Source organism: Cupressus sempervirens, chromosome 3 (genome assembly GCF_028749045.1).
Source record: "Cupressus sempervirens isolate cs-2001-9-10 chromosome 3, ASM2874904v1, whole genome shotgun sequence".
Lineage (NCBI taxonomy): Eukaryota > Viridiplantae > Streptophyta > Pinopsida > Cupressales > Cupressaceae > Cupressus > Cupressus sempervirens.
The window spans coordinates 1000715625-1000733548 of NC_143120.1; the positions used below are offsets into that span (position 1 = coordinate 1000715625).

Consider the following 17924-nt stretch of genomic DNA (forward strand, 5'->3'; position numbering starts at 1 on the left):
TTAAATATGTAACTATTCTTATATCAAGATGATTTTAATTTGATTTTGTGAAGTGATTTTTTATAAAGCACAACATTATTAAATCATATGTTCTGAACCAAATCAAATGCATACATGACTAACATAATTTAAACACTTTTTTTACAAGATATACATGCTGATCAAATTTGATCAAAATATATTTTTTCATTTTTCCAAATTTTTTTCAAAATTATAAAAGCTTTATTTTTTTAATTTTTAATTTCTTGATTCTTTCAAGAATTATTGTCCCCTTTGGATTATATTAAACAATTGAAACTCCCTTTAATTTTCCTTTTCCCTTAGTTCTTCTTAGATCATCTACAATAAACGTAATGTTCGAATCATTTCTAATAAATGTCTTGGGTAAGGATCACAATATTTTGGAAGTTCAAAGAACCTTTTGAACTCAGAGCCAAAGTATGGAGTAGTATCCATTTTATTTCATCACAACTCTTTTTTGTTTTTGACCTCACTCTTAATTTCAAAATTAAATTTAACATTAATATAAAGAACTCACCGCTGTTGGAAGGAACCCTCAGAATGCGAGAAAACTTAGCGAGAATATAAATTTCATTTTACAATCAGTTGTTCACTACAAAATTTCTTAGGGAAATATCAGGCCATAAGAATCTAATACAATATTTTCTCTTCATACAATAAGACACCATTAACGGTTACAAAGTTATAAAAGCGCAGACGATCTACTACTCATATAATTCTGATAATTCCTCTGAAAAGCTTTTCTTCAAAGCTTCTCGTTTTAACTTGAGAGCCGCTGTGACCAGACCAGTCTCAGGAGTCCAAGGATCAGGAAGTAGCTTGATCTTTGCTGGAATTTCAAATTTCTCAAGCTTTGAGTTTTCGCCAGCCTGATAAAGACAATCCAAAGAGAAACTGAGAATCATTAAAAAGTGCATTATAATGCAAACTTGTGCAATTATACTTTTTGAACTTAAAAAATTCAAGCGTCTGACTGCTAAAGAGATTGAGGTGGGCAAAGATTGATAATAATGTAATTCAATAGGACTAAAGAGAAAACTGTTCTTTGATACAAAACAAAGGAACACAAATCCTCACTCTATTTTATGAGATACACTAAGTACACCTTACGTAAGTCTACACGAGTTAATGTAGAAACTTTCTTGCTGAAGAGATTAAAGCATATGTTCTTGATATGATATCCTCTTTGGAGCTCTCCTAAAATACCACAAGGACAGTTACTGGAAGATAGTTTCAGAACATCGTTAATTTGTAGTTCAGGTTATCTTGTGTGCATGTTATTAATTTCTTAAAGCTTCTGGAATCATTAGCATATGAAAATTCAAACTATCTAAGTTTCATATCCTAATTCTGGACGCATCTTGAGAGATATAAATGTTAAGGAAATTGTCTGAAATTTCACACCAAGGGCGTACCTGAAACTTGGGCACCAATGTTTCCATCTCTGCTTTAATAAATTCCCAAAACTTCAGATGCCTGATTTAGAACTAGGACAGAATTCCTTCAAGTTGGTTTTCTTAAAAAAGGTCCAAAAATTCTATTGGGGCTATAAATCTGCTACTTGTGTCCATACAATATAGCACCAATTGGCTTTATTGCAGGTTCCATCTTAAGTTTGTTAAATGTTACAGGATTCACCCGAAAAAGTTAAAGCACCCACATTTGCTTACAGGATAAATTGGAATTTGTATGTAGCCAAACATCAAATATTTGATTTTCCAAGATTTTATTAAAACGAATCCAGCTTTTGAATAGCTAACCACCATACTTACAATAATTACCTAAGAAGAGAGCACATTGATGAATAACGCTGAAACTTCCTTGTTAATGAATCTTGTATCACTTTCCTAAGTCTAAGAGAACTGGACAAGAAGAAAATGTAAAATTCCTTATTATCCATGAGAATACTAGCAGTGGTCAAGTAACATAGCCACCTTTTAATAAACAATGTCCAGAATTTCTTATCTAGGTACATACAGTAAAAAAAATGATCGCTGAACAGAAGGTGAAATCAGAAAAATGAAATATTCTTTGGTTTTGACCTCCTCAAGGGAACAAATTTAGTACATACTATCCTTCCTAGAAACATAATAACAATTTTTATGTGCAGCTGATTTGAGCACAATCCTAGTTGGAAAAGAGGCATCTAATGCCATGTCTCTAATGATTAAACAATTGCCCAGCATCTACAGAAAGTGCTTGAAAAATAATTATCAACTAAAAGACTTAGATGAGGTGATAGCGATTAACCTAATTTTAAAGTAATCAAGGTATGGTAGAGTCATTATGAAAACACATGTAACAAAGAGCCGCCATGGTTGGTTTTGTTACCAACTGGAGTGCTGTATATAGGGATTAATGGGAATTGGGATGGTATAGTAATATTGGAACATTGGTAATACTAGTAATGTAATCCCTTGGCACAATCAATAAAGTGATATTTTCCATCTCTATGTAATTCGTATATTATGTTTATTAGTTTAGTATTCTGATTGCATTGGTATATAGTAGTATGTGAACCTCATGTTTGGCATATAAATACTTCCACGCTTGGCATGTAACTACTTCCATACCTGGCACACAATCATTCCATATCTGGTTTGTGACTACTGTCACATTTGGCAGATAACATTTCTGGCATCATTGCCTAGTACTAACCTGAAGTCTAAGTAGACAGGTGGAAAGATGGAGGCATAATGGGCCAAAATTTTGACCAGCAATTAATGATAAAAGGCAGCGACATTGAGGAGAAGGAAGTTACTGGGGAGGATTAAATGACACAAGACCTTGTTCAGGCGTGGGACATGGTGGTAGACCAATATGTATGACGAGAAGTGAAGTAGAGGGCTCCCCACTGGTATGGTACAGGACGAGCTCACGGTGAATGAAGCAGTGTGCAATCTCTTGGGGAGTCTACCAAGGTTGTTGGCATGAAGGCTGGTAGAAGTAGAGGAACAAAGAGAGGCCATTGAAAGGGAGCAAAGAAGTAGCAATTACCACAATGATTTAACGAAAGAAACCCCAAAGAGGAGGAACCTAGGGACACAAATAATTGTGAAAAACAACATTTGAAAGGCACAGGTGGAATGGGCAATACAAATGCTGGTATTTTGCATTTGAGATTACGAAGGCTTCCTGCGCATGATGATAGAGACTTATGATAGGTTCTCTCGAACCAATTCATTCGCCTATCTTGGGTGTGACCTTGTAATTTCATTCAGAGCACTGGATTTCACACGGGTATTTTGAATACTTGGTCACACAGGGTGGGAAGAAAATTGACAAGAAGACGAAAAAATTAAATCAAGAGGTGAAGGGGCAGCTGATACAGTTGGTATGCAGGGATCTATTGCAAACAGAGAAAGAAACGCTCATGAACACTTCGAAGGGTAGAGCACTAAAGAAGTCCAATATTCAGGAAGGGTACTAGCGTTGTCTTATGGACTTAGTAAAGAGTCAACTCACAGAATCAAGCCATGCATCCGACATTTCATTTCCACAAGTCGCAATGATGAGCGGGATCCTACATGGGAGAGTGTATGACTGGGCTGCACTATTGGAAGAAAGAATGTATGAATTCATGACACTGCAGCATAAGACATTCTACATGTCTCACTACGTCATTGGGTTATTTTTGGAGGCGACAACGCAAATGATTCCCCACGACAAGCTGGAGGCCAAGCCTGGGCCACTTGCGTCAAGTGAGCCCCCTATCATGCAATAGAGACACCTGGACACACTTGGTAGCAAGATCACGGTTGGGCAGAAGCGGCCAAGACAGGATGCAGGAGATACTGATAGTGGTCAGTAGGAGACTTCTTTTGACGAAAGTGGGACCGACGAAGAGGAAGAAGATGACGAGTAGGTGGAAGTGATTACTGCAACGCCACTACTATTTTTGCAACCTACACTTTCAGCAACAACACATTTGGTTCTGGTGGGTATGCACAGTGCACATATCCCAAAGTTTGGACAATTCAGGCAACCAGTGATGATGATCCTAGTCACCCTAGCGGCTTAGCCAGATACAGTAACCCCGACCATTTCGAAGGTCGTGGCCATAGTGGGGACAGAGTCATCACTGACAACAGCCATATCGAAGGAAGCGATGGAGTTACTAGAGGGAGCGATGGAGGTACTTGCACAAGCAAAACAAAAAGTGAAGGAGGTACCTATATAGGTAGAAACAAGTGAGGGTTTGAGGACACCCAGTGTTCATATAGATGTAGTGGGCTCGGACGCAATGATCACGACAGATGCAACATTGTTAGCAATGCTAGTAGCAAAGGAGCTGAGCAGGGCAAGCAAATCTTAGAAATTGAGCACATACTTGAGTACGAGGTTTAACCACATACCAACACCATGGTCATCATGCATTCTTTCACCTGCAAGAGTAGTTCCGGAAGGAGACTACTAGTACATAGACACAGGTGGAGGAGAGTCGTCTGATGTAGATCGATGAGATACCACATTCCTCGATGAATAGCACTGTGGAGTAGATGATAGAGGCAGTGAAGATAGTTATGGGTACCCAACAACCTACAATAGGGCTAGAGACATCAATGGGAGAGGATATTGAGACATTTCTGGCTGACATGGTGACTCGGATTCGCCAAGCGGTGATCTTTGCGCAGAACCATGCTTTGGATTCAGTAGTACACGAGTTGGAGCATGTCATATCCTTCATGAGAGTATGAGGTTTAATTGCATACCGGCACCACATTGTCATGCATTCTTTCACCTACGAGAGTAGCCTCAGAAGGAGTCTCTACTAGTACACAAACACAGGTGGAGGAGAGTTCTCCGATGCAAATTGATGAGATACATCCCTTGACGGATAGCATTGCGGAGCAGATGATAGAGGCAGTGAAGATGGTTGTGGGTACCCAACAACCTACAATAGGGTCGAAGACATCGATGGGAGAGGATATAGAGACATTTTTGGCCGACATGGTGACTCGGGCTTGCTAAGTGGTGAGCTTTGCACATAACCATGCTTTGGATTCAGTAGTACAAGAGCTGAAGCATGTCATATCTTTCATGAGTAGGTGCTTAGCTGCCTTTCAGTCTGCTTTGAGGAATGCGCGTGGCCTAGAGTAGAGACTTTGGAGATGTGCTAGGAATGGGCCATAACCAGGGAGCTGGTTGTGGAGAGCCTCCGATTCATGAGGTAGTCCAGATATATTGTGATGCATATTATGCTCTTCGAAGGAGCCAGGCAGACCAGGTAGCAACAGAGATAGCTCGGGAGGAGTCAACTACCAAATTAGCAGTAGTAAAGGTGGACCTAACTGCAGAGAGAGCAGCTTAGGAGTCAGAAAGAGCAGCTTGGGACCGAAAGGATAGCATTTATGGCTTGGCTAGATGAGGCTAGGCAGGAGAAGAGTCAGCTACAGTAGGAGTCAGTAGAAAAAGAGGCAGAGCTTGGAGAGATTGCCAAGATGATGCAATCAGCCTTGGAGATTCAGATGCAGGCCAAAGTTGATTTGGAGATATGGACCAAGCAAGTGCGTGAGCTATGAGCACAATTGAACAAGCATAGAGCTCAAGGGATGTCTACCACACTAGGGACGCATCCCTCTACTTCTTGGTTTGTTATGAGTCTTAATGTAATTATTAATGAGTCATATTTTGAGTTTTGTGAAAGATTCCTAATGGATCTCTTTCTCTGATCTGCTGTAATTTTATATTTTTAAATTTGTTTTCCTTGTTTATTAAAATTTTCCTGCAGAGCGAGACAAAAGTTGCAGAAGGGGTTGATTGTTTTATATTTTTGATAATTTTTCAATAAGTAATAACAGAAGTACACTAACATGAACCAATTCTGAGAATGTATTCCAAATACATTTAAAGCAAAGTCGCTTCAAGCAGATTTTTTTGAATATACGCCTAATATGTAACCGGATGAAGATTCATAACAATGTTATGGGACTCGTCGAGTTAGACTAGGACTTTGCGAGTCTGAGGCAGAGTCATGGTTTTCGAGGCAATCTGCCTCTTGACTCGGACTCGGCTGAGTCTTGGCAGAGTCCACTTGGACTCGCCCAGTCCATGGACTTGCCAGACTCGCCGAGTCCCGAGGCATGGACTCTCGTTGGCGGCCAAGTAGGAAAATGTTAAAAAAATAAAAAATGCTTTGTTTAATGTGGACTTTTTTGGTTCTTATAACATGTTATTGACCTAAAAAGGTCATTCCACCATTTTCTTGCGCTCACAAGAGAGAGGAAAGAGTTAGAAAAGAATATTGGGGCTTTGAGAGAGAAATCAACAAACCGGTTGGCTCTCTCGTATTGATTGCTAATGGTTTGTGCATCTTTGTAGCTTGTATTAAAGCATTGAGAGAAGCTTAAGGGAGCATTTGGAGGAGGTTTCTACAAACTTGCATTTCCATTGTTTGTGCAAATTTGAAGAGGTAAGCTACAAGTTGCATTTCTTTGTGTTGTTTTGTACTATGTTTTAAACTTTTACATTCATATTTTTTAGTATTTTTACTTCTCATTTTGTTTAAATTTGTTTGGTCTCTACTCTCTACTACTAGTCTACTACTATCTACTATTTTTTACTTCTAATTTTGTTTGCATTCATATTGCAGTAGGCTAGCAGCAAACACATTGAATTTTGACATAATGTCTTAGGGTGAGGGAAGTGGAACTAGGCCTCCATTTAACCCTAATGCAAACCCAAGTGCAATAGCAAGGGATAGGGCTTGAAAACATGCCATCCCGAGGCACAAAAAGGGAGTTGTTACATGTTGGCATTGCGGTGTAGTATATAATGGGGGAGGAATAAATAGATTGAAGTATCACCTAGCACATATACCTAGACGTGATGCTAAAAAACACAAAGATGTACCCCAAGATGTTATGCGAGACATGCAAACTCTTCTAGAGGAAAAAATGGAGAAAAGAGAATTGAAAAAGAAGCAACATGAAGAAATGACACAACTATTCGGAGCCCAACAAGGATCTTCTAGTTTTCGCTCTCTATTATCCCCTACTCCACCTACCGATGCCACTGCTTCTACAAGTGTGACCATTGGGCCTCGCATTTGTAAGCAAAGATCGACACTTGATTCCATGTTTGCTTCACGCACGACTCCAAGTGCACAACCATCGCTTGAGGGCATGGGTTGGAACAAGGATAAACATGATTATGCAAAATTGGCACTTGGAGACTTCTTCATCTACAACAACATTTCATTCAATGCAACAAGGTACTTATTTATTTAAAATTAAATTTATGTCTTCTTTTGCTTTCAAAATTTCAACTTTCAAAAGACAACAATATGTTTATTTTGTTTATTTTAATTTGTATTTTGTTTTCAAATTTATTTATAATATACTAATTTGTGTAACTTTAAATTTTATTCTATTTGTTTTAGGTCCCTTTATTGGCAAATTGGAATCAATGCTGTTGCTATTTGTGGTTTGGGGTTCTAAGCCCCTATTATTGAAGAGCTAGGAGGCCCTATTTTGGACTAAAGGGTGGCTGATGTAGAAGTTGAAATCAAGGAGCAGCGTGAGGTGCGGAAGAGGAAGGGTTGCACCATCATGACTGATGGTTGGACTGATAGGAGTAGAACACTCCTCAACTTTCTTGTCTCTTCATCAGGTAAACTGTAATTGTACTTCGAGTCTCGGACATTAAAAATTTAGAAATAGAACTTGGACTTAAGTGATTAAGTTTATATATTATGAATTTGTAAATTATGATTTATCATTAATTATTAAACTAATTTGTTTCTTTTTCTTTAGGTGCCACAGTTTTTTTGAAATCAATTGATGCCTCAGGAAACACAAAGAATGTTGAATATCTTTGTGGGATAATGGATGGAGTGATAAAGGACGTGGATGAGGAGAATGTGATGTAGATAGTTACAGATAATGCAGCAAATTATGTTGCTGCAGGAAAACTTCTTGTGGAGAGACACCCTCATTTATTTTGGACCCCTTGCATTGCTCACTGCATTGACCTCATGTTAGAGGATCTTGGTAAAATCCCTTGGATAAAAACAGTTACAGAACGAGGAAGGAGTGTACGCAAATTCATATGTAATCATACATGGGTCCTCAACCTCATGAGGAAACACAATGGGCAAAAGGAGTTGTCTCGTCCAAGGGTCACTAGATTTGCAACCAATTTTTTCACATTGAAATCTTTGCTTGATTCAAAGGGAGGTTTGAGATGCATGTTTGTTAGTGAGGAGTGGATTGCATCATCATATGCAAAGACCACTGCGGAGATTGCTGCAGCTGATTATGTTTTTGATGAGGCTTCTTTTTGGACACCGATTGTTGATATTGTGACAGTAATTTTCTTTTTTGTCCTCATTTCAACTTTATTTTGTTTATGAAATTATGTTATAAATTATTGTTCATTTTTTAAATAAAAACTTAAAGCTTATTATTTCTTTCTTTTCCAACTTTCATAATGATTGTAGTTTGTAAAGCCATTTGTTGTTCTCTTACGAATTGTTGATGGAGAGAAGCCCTCAATGGGCTACATTTATGAGGGCATGGATAAGGTGAAGGAGGCCATTCACTCTTTTTTTGCAAGGAATCGAGATAGGTCTGGGTCTATATGGGATGTCATTGATAGACATTGGCACAATCTATGTAATGAGCCCAAATTAAAAGGGTATATGAATATTCAAATAACATATTATATAATGATAATAATTAAGAATAATAATATTAAAGTAAAATATATTATAATCTATTATATAATAATGATATATTCGACAATATAAAAATAAAACAATATACAAGATTATAGCATAATTGTAATGTAAAATATTATATTATAATTATAATATTAATGAGTTAAATAAATTAAATAACAAATAAATATTTTGATTAATAATGATATCAAAATAATAGTATTTTTATAAAGTAATACTACATAACCCCCTAATGATATATGACTAAAATGTTAATTCAATCTTAATGAATATTTTTGAACCATAAATCATTATAAGATCTACCAATTACATTAGCACAATAATATGATATTATTATCGAATAATAGAAAAATAATAATCATAATAATAATTGATTATACTTAATAATAGGAAATAATATATATTACATTCTCTATTACTCAAAACAACTAATATATATATATATATATATATATATATATAAAACATTAGGAAAGGATGAATTAAATAATTAAATGACAATTAAGAATAAGGACACGACTATTCTGACCCCCCCTCATATAAATGAGTAGACGACGTGATGAAGGTGGATCATCGGGCAAATAGACAAGAAAAAGCATACATCAGTTTCGAGTCGAAGACCTGAAGTATGTGAAGGGGATAAAGAGAATACCCATGCTAAATAGAAGGAAGTTGAAGAAGAGTGGTGTATCAGCAGATTATGTAGAATAGTACCATAATCTCAATGATGGAAATACGAAATACCATCTTCTCCTACTCCTACCCCTGTAACTCTTCCACTTACATCTGTTGCTGCATCGAGAGTAGGTGATACTGACAATGTTGGATCAAGTTTCACTTCCCTGTTTGGTTGACACGAGAGGTAGAAAATAAAAGGTAACCTCGAATACTGATTAAATTGACACCATTGCCTTGCACTATCAGAGATCTAGGAAGCCTAAAAAGGCCAAGAGGATATCTAGAGTTGTTCCCAATTCTAGTGCTGGATATAACATTTTTGAGATAGCTGGCCCTGTTAGGGATGTAAACATGGATACAATCACAAAGGCTGACAACAATATTTCCAGCATGGATATGGAACCTTCTAACCTAAAATGTGAAGCCTATCATGCAGACTTCCATATAAAAACACTAACTCAAAAAGCGTAAGAATTGGAGAAGACGAGTCAAGAGCTACAGGAACATTTGGCACAGATTCGGCCTTATATGGAATTCGTGACCTATGTCATTAGTTCTATCGGAGGAGAAGCTTCTATCCCTAAGGAAGTCTTTGAAATAGAGGTCCTTCTTGATCAATTCAATAATGGTGTCAATAGAATGCAAATAAGTTGAACAAATGTGCGATCGTGGTATGGCACACCTAACCACCCTTAGAAGCCTATACATTAGTACCACCAATAAAAGGTGAGCTTTGGTTCAAGAACTAAAATGGATGAGAGATAAATAAAGTAGCTTATATGTTCTAGTGAAAACCATTGAAAACATACTAGAACTAAAACCTGCGGTATTGGTAATTGAGAAGATAGCTCAAATTCAGATCTCCTTGTTATATTCTACTAATTGAAAACTTTCCTTTGTATAAGTAGTACACCAGTTATCTTAATCAAGTTCTTGATCAGAACATTCACAATTTGATCAAATATTAACGGTGATTTAGTTCTCTGGATGTGGACTTGATTGATGAATTCAAGGAGAAAGTCAATGGATTGGATGAAATGAGGAAAAATATGGCAAAAAGGGATACAAATAAAAGAAAAATCGTAGATAAACAAATGACCCCCAAAAGGGTTCTTTACAATCTACTTCATAGGCCTATACATCGGCCTACTTCCTTAATCCAGCATACCAATTCAGCCCACATTTCAAGGCTGATGATGAGGCGTAGAGCGGCCTCTACGATGTTATAGAGAGAATGTCACCTGATTCAGCAGTTGGAACAGATATAGTCCGTGAGATTGAGTTGTTTAAGAAAGCTCATGGGGACTTATTTGCACGAGAGTTGTGCAAGAAAAGTAGGACAGAATTGATGCCTGGTAAATACTAAAAATCTTTGATTCTACATCCTAATTTCTAATAGTAATTCTATTACGGTATTACCATTTTAATTTGATAAATTCAAAGTTATTGATATGATTCAAAATTTTCTTGTTTCAAATGCATGGTGGGAGATGTTTGGCACAAAGGTGCCAAATTTACAGAGGATTGTGATTCGCATCTTGAGCCAGCGATCTAGTGCATCAGGATGTGAATGGAATTGGAGCCTATTTGAGTACATACACTCAAAGAAGCGCAATAGGTTGGCAGTGAAAAAATTAAATGATCTTGTCTTTTTTCACTACAACCTTTACCTTCGCCATAGATAGATCCTTGGCACCGATACATCACCGATTGTATTAGAGAATGTTGATCCTCATGCAGAGTGGAACACAGAGATGGCTGATCCTATCTTCAGTGATGAAGATGTGGAGTGGGTAGATTAGGTGGATCGGGAGGTTGAGGTAATAGCGATGGCAGTTGAGGAGGCTAGAGCGCGAGGAGACAGAGTGCAAGACCCTGAGGCTAGGAGTGATGGATCCTAGTCTAATGACGAGGATTATGTGGATGAGGACGAGGATGATGATGAGGATGAGGATGAGCTTCAGGCTCAGCCATAGACACAGGGAGAGAGGATGGCTCTAGAGTCTTCTATGACTTATCTTAGGCGCACTTGTAGGAGGACATAGAATACTATGAGCCTTAGTCTTCTAGTTGTTATTTTGATTATGATATATGTTTTGAACTTATGAATTTGATAACATGGAATTTGTAATCCATGAATATTGTAGACATTTGAGTCTTTGACACTAGAGTGACACTATGTTTATTACTTTATAGTTTATAACTTTATATTGTGTTATTCAATTTTTTTCCTTCATAAATTCACTTTTATACTTATGTGATCTATTCAAAACTGTTTGTGTATTAAGTAGCTTCTATTTATCTCAATTACTATGTATTTGATGTTAATTGACTAAAAAATACATGGAACAATCTTAAAATCCTTAAAAAAATTTGAATTTTATGGGCTTTTCAATTTTTCGAGTCCGAGTTGGATTTTGACCTTTCTGAGTCAAAGGTGAGTCCAAGTCCCGTAACTATGATTTATAATAATATCTAGATGATTACAACCAAGAATAAAGCCAACCTGAAGACGTGAAGGTGAAATATGAGCCCAGAAGGAAGCTACGGCCAGAATACAGCTCTCAAATGCTGTATGTGGAAAAGTAGATGGCTGCCAGGTGTGGCCGTACAATTGCAAAGTGCCCACACGTGGGTAAAATACCCAAACCCCAGCTAAAACTCTGACTCAATACTGCGTTCCCCAGAAGAAACAATGCACAATCTCCAAGATGCTTCTAACTGCAAGAATCCAAACCACTGTTTTGAGGGCTACATCCCAAATAGGCAAAGCAAGTGGATTTGGCGTCCCAAATCCTGAAAGCTCAATCGGAGCCCAAAACACAAATCCAAGATGTAATATGTCAATAATGCCTTCAAACTTTGTCTTTTACCTCTTTATAACCCACCAAACTTAGCTTGAACCCTAAAAGTGTCTCCATGTGGCACTGGGTTATAAAATAATATATTTCTCATTTTTAAAGTGGTCAAGTATCCAAAAAATGACCTTTTTCCCAATAGAAGGAAATCCGTTCACCGAATTGCTCTAAGTCAAAAGAGAAATATTTAGAAAAGTTCAAGACCTTTCCAACGAGCCATTACACCAAGGGATATTCACCCAGATGAGGCCAAAAATCCCTTTATTACTCCAAAATGGCTATAACTTAGCCTTATTTAAATTATTAAAATGCTAACTTAGGAGAATATTTAAATATATTAAAATATTTCCCAAATAGCAAACTGATAGTCAAAACACCTCTACAAGGTGAAACTAAACTCGTCACCTCCTGTGACTGATCCTGGATAATCTGAAATAATTGATAGTCTCATCCCTCAAAATTAGGGATACTCCTAAAAAGTTAGGAACATCTCTGAATCTCCCGAAATTGAAACTATAAAATGATCTCGTAGAGACTCGAGACTATAACCCATCTCCACCTCCTAAAATGTAGGAAACTCCTACAATTGAGGAACTGCTCTCAACTGCCCTCCTATCTGAAACTCCAGATCCGAACACTGTATACCCTGATTGAGTCTCTAAACACCACTGCTAGCCTACGAGACTCCCTGATAGGCTAACTCCCACGTCCTGCTAGATAGTGCTAAAAGAGGGGACATGACAATCCTCCCCTCTCGGAGATGCTTACCCACAAGCAATACAACACTAATTCTCCACTATCCCAAGCAATCCAAATACAGAACACTGATTGACCCCAAACTTGAAGTGACTCGTCAGGACAAACATACTCCCCACTGTAAGGTGTAGAAGTGAAGTAGATCACATTGTCATAGTAGAGTATCCACCCCTAAATACCCTCACGCCTAAGAATCCAAACAAATGGCCATCTTGTCCTCCTATTGAAATTCAGATCGGAAGCCAGTCCCAGAACAATCCTGTTATCCAACCCGTCCCAAACCTCATACAATCTCTACGACAAATCTAAGGCACCCGCTCCTGTGTGTTGAGATACTGAGGGACATGGGTTTATGATCAAATCACTATTACTATCTGAGTCCTGATCAGTAATCATACTCCTAGCTGATCCACCCTGAGACAGAAGTGGGCATGCCTTGAGCATGATCTTCCTTCTCCCAACCATAAACTCCAATTGTCTCTTCCTGAAATCTTGGCTGTATCTCCCCAAGTATTGCAACCACTGTACACCCAAAACTACATCCATGCCCCCTAGATCACACATGTAAAAGTCATCTATCAAGGTGTATCCCTTCATGCCTATGCTCAACTATGGGATACCCTTGATGCATTGCAGAGTAAGACCATTGGCCACAATCACATCGATTCTTGGAAAATTCTATGCTTGCAAACCACATCGGTCTACCATTCCTGTATTTATAAAATTATGTGTAGACCCACTATCCACGAAACAATACACAGTATGCCCATGGATCATACCCAAAATGTAGAAGAGGTGAATCATTGGTGCACCTAACAACGTAGCCATAGTCCCATGTGTTGCGACTGCTACCTCAGTATCTTCAAGCTCAATTTGGACACCATCATCCTTGTCATTTATATCCCGAACCTCCTCATTGTCTACATCTAACATGACCTCAATAAGATGTGCCTTTCCCTACCCAAGGCACCTATGTCCTAGTACCCATGGCTCTTAACAAGAAAAACATAATTTCCTCCTCCTTAGTTCATTTCTAGAATCCAAATCTACTTTGGTAGGTGGAGGTGGCATGTCCTTAGCCTGTAAAGGAGGCCTCTATGGTGCCTGTATATTCCCCGATGGTTTCTTATCAATCTGATAAGAGGTAGGAGTGGTGTCCAATCTCAATGTCACATCAATAGCATCCTTAAGAGTGGCCGGCTGGAAAGCACGAACCAATCCCTTAAGCCTGTCCTACAATCCCTCAATGAATAACATCACACTACGCTTCTGGGGCATATCAGGTACCATAATCGTAATGCGTTGGAACTCATTAATATAAGCTTTTGCATGACCAATTTTTCTCAGATGAGCCAACTCTCTATAGTAAAGTTTTGTATCCATATGGTCAAACCATGCAATGAGTCGCTCAGAGAACTCAGCATAGGAATGTACTGAGGCGTGATCCTGGGTAACCAATCCATGGTGCCACCAATCATAGGCAATCCCCTCTAGATGCAACACAACAAACTGAATAGCCTCACGCTTAGGCATGGGCTGTAATGAAAGATACATATCTAGCTTGTGAACCCAAGCTCGTGCACTCGTATCTCCTGAGCCACTATATGTAGCCAATGTGATCTTCCCAATGGCTCTATTAAGGTCATAGTTCTGTTGCTGCTGTGGTGGTCTATAACCACGATCTCCCCTGAACCTAGCTATATCTCTACGCTGTGCACAACACTAGGGAAGAGAGAAGACGTCCCTAACCTTAGGGGGTAGAGCTCTCCACTCAGCTGTGGCCGCCAAAACTGACTCCTGGAACCCCACCTCTAGTAGTTCTACCTGCGTTGGCTGTTCACTTGGTATGAACTGAGGAAGCAATGGTCTATTTGTAGTAGGTGTACAATGGTGATGCCGCCTAGAGGAATGAAGGGAGCTCCCACCTGAAGAATGTGACTGATGGCTGCGTTGACTACCAACCACTGAAACTGATCTACTTTGCCTGCATTTGTGTCCACCCATCTCCAAATGCTCCAAAGTATCTTGTAATCTGTCTAAAGCCTGAGCAATCCTGGGCTGAGTAGTGAATAGGGTCTGCACCATCTCTCTCTCTTCATCATCCTGATTCCCTGTGCCGCCCACCTGTTCTTCTACCATAATAGGTTCTTGGTCTATTCCAAACCCTTGCTCAAGTTGAGCTCTCTTGCGCTTATAAAATCTGTGTATCTCAGCTCTTGGATGCATAGATTTGTAATTAATTCCATAGGCTAGCAAGATCAAGCTCTGATACCACTGAAAGATCCTTGATGGATCTCTTCTACTGATCTGCTGTAATTTTATATTTTAAAATTTGTTTTCCCTATTTATTAAAATTTTCTTGCAGAGCTAGAAAGAAGTTGCAGAAGGGTTTGATTGTTTTATATTTTTGATGATTTTTCAATAAGTAATAACAGACGTACAATAACATGAACCAGTTCTGAGAATGTATTCCAAATACATTTGAAGAAAAGTCGCTTCAAGCAGATTTTTTTGAATATACACCTAATATGTAACCAGATGAAAATTTACAATAATATCCAGATGATTATAACCAAGAATAAAGCCAACTTGAAGGCATGAAGGTGAAATATGAGCCTAGAAGGAAGCTACGGCCATAATCCAACTCTCAAATGTTTTACGTGGAAAAGTAGATGGCTGCTAGGTGTGGCCGTACAGCTGCAGAGTGCCCACACGTGGGTAAAATACCCAAACCCCAGCTAAAACTCTGACTCAGTATTGCGTTCCCCAAAACAAACAATGCACAATCTTCAAGATGCTACTAGCTACAAGAATCCAGACCACTATTTTGGGGGCTACGTCCCAAATAGGCAAAACAAGTGGGTTTGGCATCCCAAATGCTGAAAGCTCAATCAGAGCCCAAAACACAAATCCAAGATGTAATATGTCAATAATGCCTTCGAACTTTGTCTTTTACCTCCTTATAACCCACCGAACTTAGCTCGAACCCTATAAGTGTCTCCATGTGGTATTGGGTTATAAAATAATATATTTCTCATTTTTAAAGTGGTCAAGTATCCAGAAAATGACCTTTTTCCCAATAGAAGGAAATCCGTTCACCGAATTTCTCCGAGTCAAAAGAGAAATATTTAGAAAAGTTCAAGACCTTTTCAATGAGCCATTACACCAAGGGATATTCACCCAGATGAGGCCAAAAAATCCCTTATTACTCCAAAATGGCTATAACTTAGCCTTATTTAAATTATTAAAATGCTAACTTAGGAGAATATTTAAATATATTAAAATATTTCCCAAATAGCGAACTGATAGCCAAAACACCTCTACAAGGTGAAACTGAACTCATCACCTCCTGTGACTAATGTCGGATAATTTGAACTAATTGACAGTCTCATCCCTCAAAATTAGGGATACTCCTAAAAAATAGGAACGTCCTCGAATCTCCCAAAACTGAAACCATAGAATGATCTCGTAGAGACTCAAGACTATAACCCATCTCCACCTCCTAAAATGTAGGAAACTCGTACAATTAAGGAACTGCTCTCAACTGCCCTCCTACTGTCAGAAACTCTAGATCCAAACACTGTATACCCTGACTGAGTCTCTAAACACCACTGCCAGCCTACGAGACTCCTTGATAGGCTAACTCCCACATCTTGCTAGATAGAGCTAAAAGAGGGGACATGACGTTTTGATGTATAAGTTGTCTCTATTTTGTCGTCCGGAAACGACTTTACCCTTTTGGGGGGGTGATGTTATTAGTAAAAACTATATTGTAGCCGACAGGTTGAGTTGGTATCCGAAAGGTCGTGTGACGGTTGAGTCACCCCTTCAGGAAGTATATGTACATCGTCCAAATGGATTTATGGATCATCATTGTAATTGGAATTGTATATGTGCTTATATGAATAAGGTATTTGTTTTGAGTTACATTCGAATCTATTGATGCGATAAGTATCCATTTACCCTGTACGGTAAACAAACCCAAAAATTAATGCCCCTCCTTCCAAACAAGGATAGGAGACGCCAAAAGGAAACACACTTAGAGGACAGAGAGGCGGAAGTAAGATGCTCCTTACTAATACAACAAGGTGGTGAAGATTGCAAGACCTTGCTCAACAAGATCACAGTACACACATAAGAAGTGAGCACCAAAGGGGAAGGGCCACCACGTGGCAGCACCATTCAGGAGGAACCAACAATTAGTACAACACGGAACAGGGAGGACACAAAAAATTGCAAAAGAAAATCAAGGGAAACAGAGGACTCTAGGCATTTTGAATCTAGTGGCGAAGAAAGAAGTTTGGAAGGAGAGGTAGTCAATTTATTTGAAAATACAGTATGTAGAATAAAAGCATTGGCCCTCACTAACGAAGTAACAATAGGGCAAATAGAGCTGAAGATTCCTGTGAGGTGGGAATATCAGTACCACCAAAGCATACCTAAAGGAGGTGGAGAAGCAGAGGTCTTGGAGCCTAACAACACAAGAGAAGTACTAGTACTAGGAGGGCAAGGAGGAGAAAATTCCCAAGGAAGAGCAAACTCCCATAAGGTCGGGGAAGAAGAATGTCGAGCACACAAGACAAACAAAAACTCCTCAAAATTATGGGGGAAGGGTTATAAGACTCAATGCTGCACTACAAAACATGCATAACCATTTGGGAGGTGATTGGACAGGAAGATGAGGACTACTCGTTAAAAGTTGTCAGGTTATGGGACACTTCCCTAGAGAGTGCCCATACAACTTACATGTAAGAAGTATGCAAGTACTAACCACAGGATAGGCCACCCCACTTACCATGCCACCAAGAAACACAACTTCCAATGCCTCCCCAAGAGGCTATTGAAATAATAGACATGGGAGCAACAACAACAATAAAAATACACCACAGAGTCACATCTAGTATGATGCAAAGGGCCGCCCAATGATACAA

General features: G+C 38.6%; 1 protein-coding gene across 7 annotated transcripts in view; it reads right to left on the reverse strand.

The window, feature by feature from the left end:
• Positions 1 to 345: 345 nt before the first annotated feature.
• LOC149570122 (long chain acyl-CoA synthetase 9, chloroplastic-like) overlaps positions 346 to 17924 on the reverse strand; it is a 185467-nt gene continuing 167888 nt past the window's right edge. For all 7 annotated transcript variants that reach the window (XM_089822782.1, XM_089822785.1, XM_089822783.1 and 4 more), the window contains one exon: positions 346 to 890. In XM_089822782.1, the coding sequence (XP_089678908.1) occupies positions 726 to 890 (165 nt within the window). In that variant the 3' untranslated portion in view covers positions 346 to 725. The remainder of the gene's footprint in view (positions 891 to 17924) is intronic.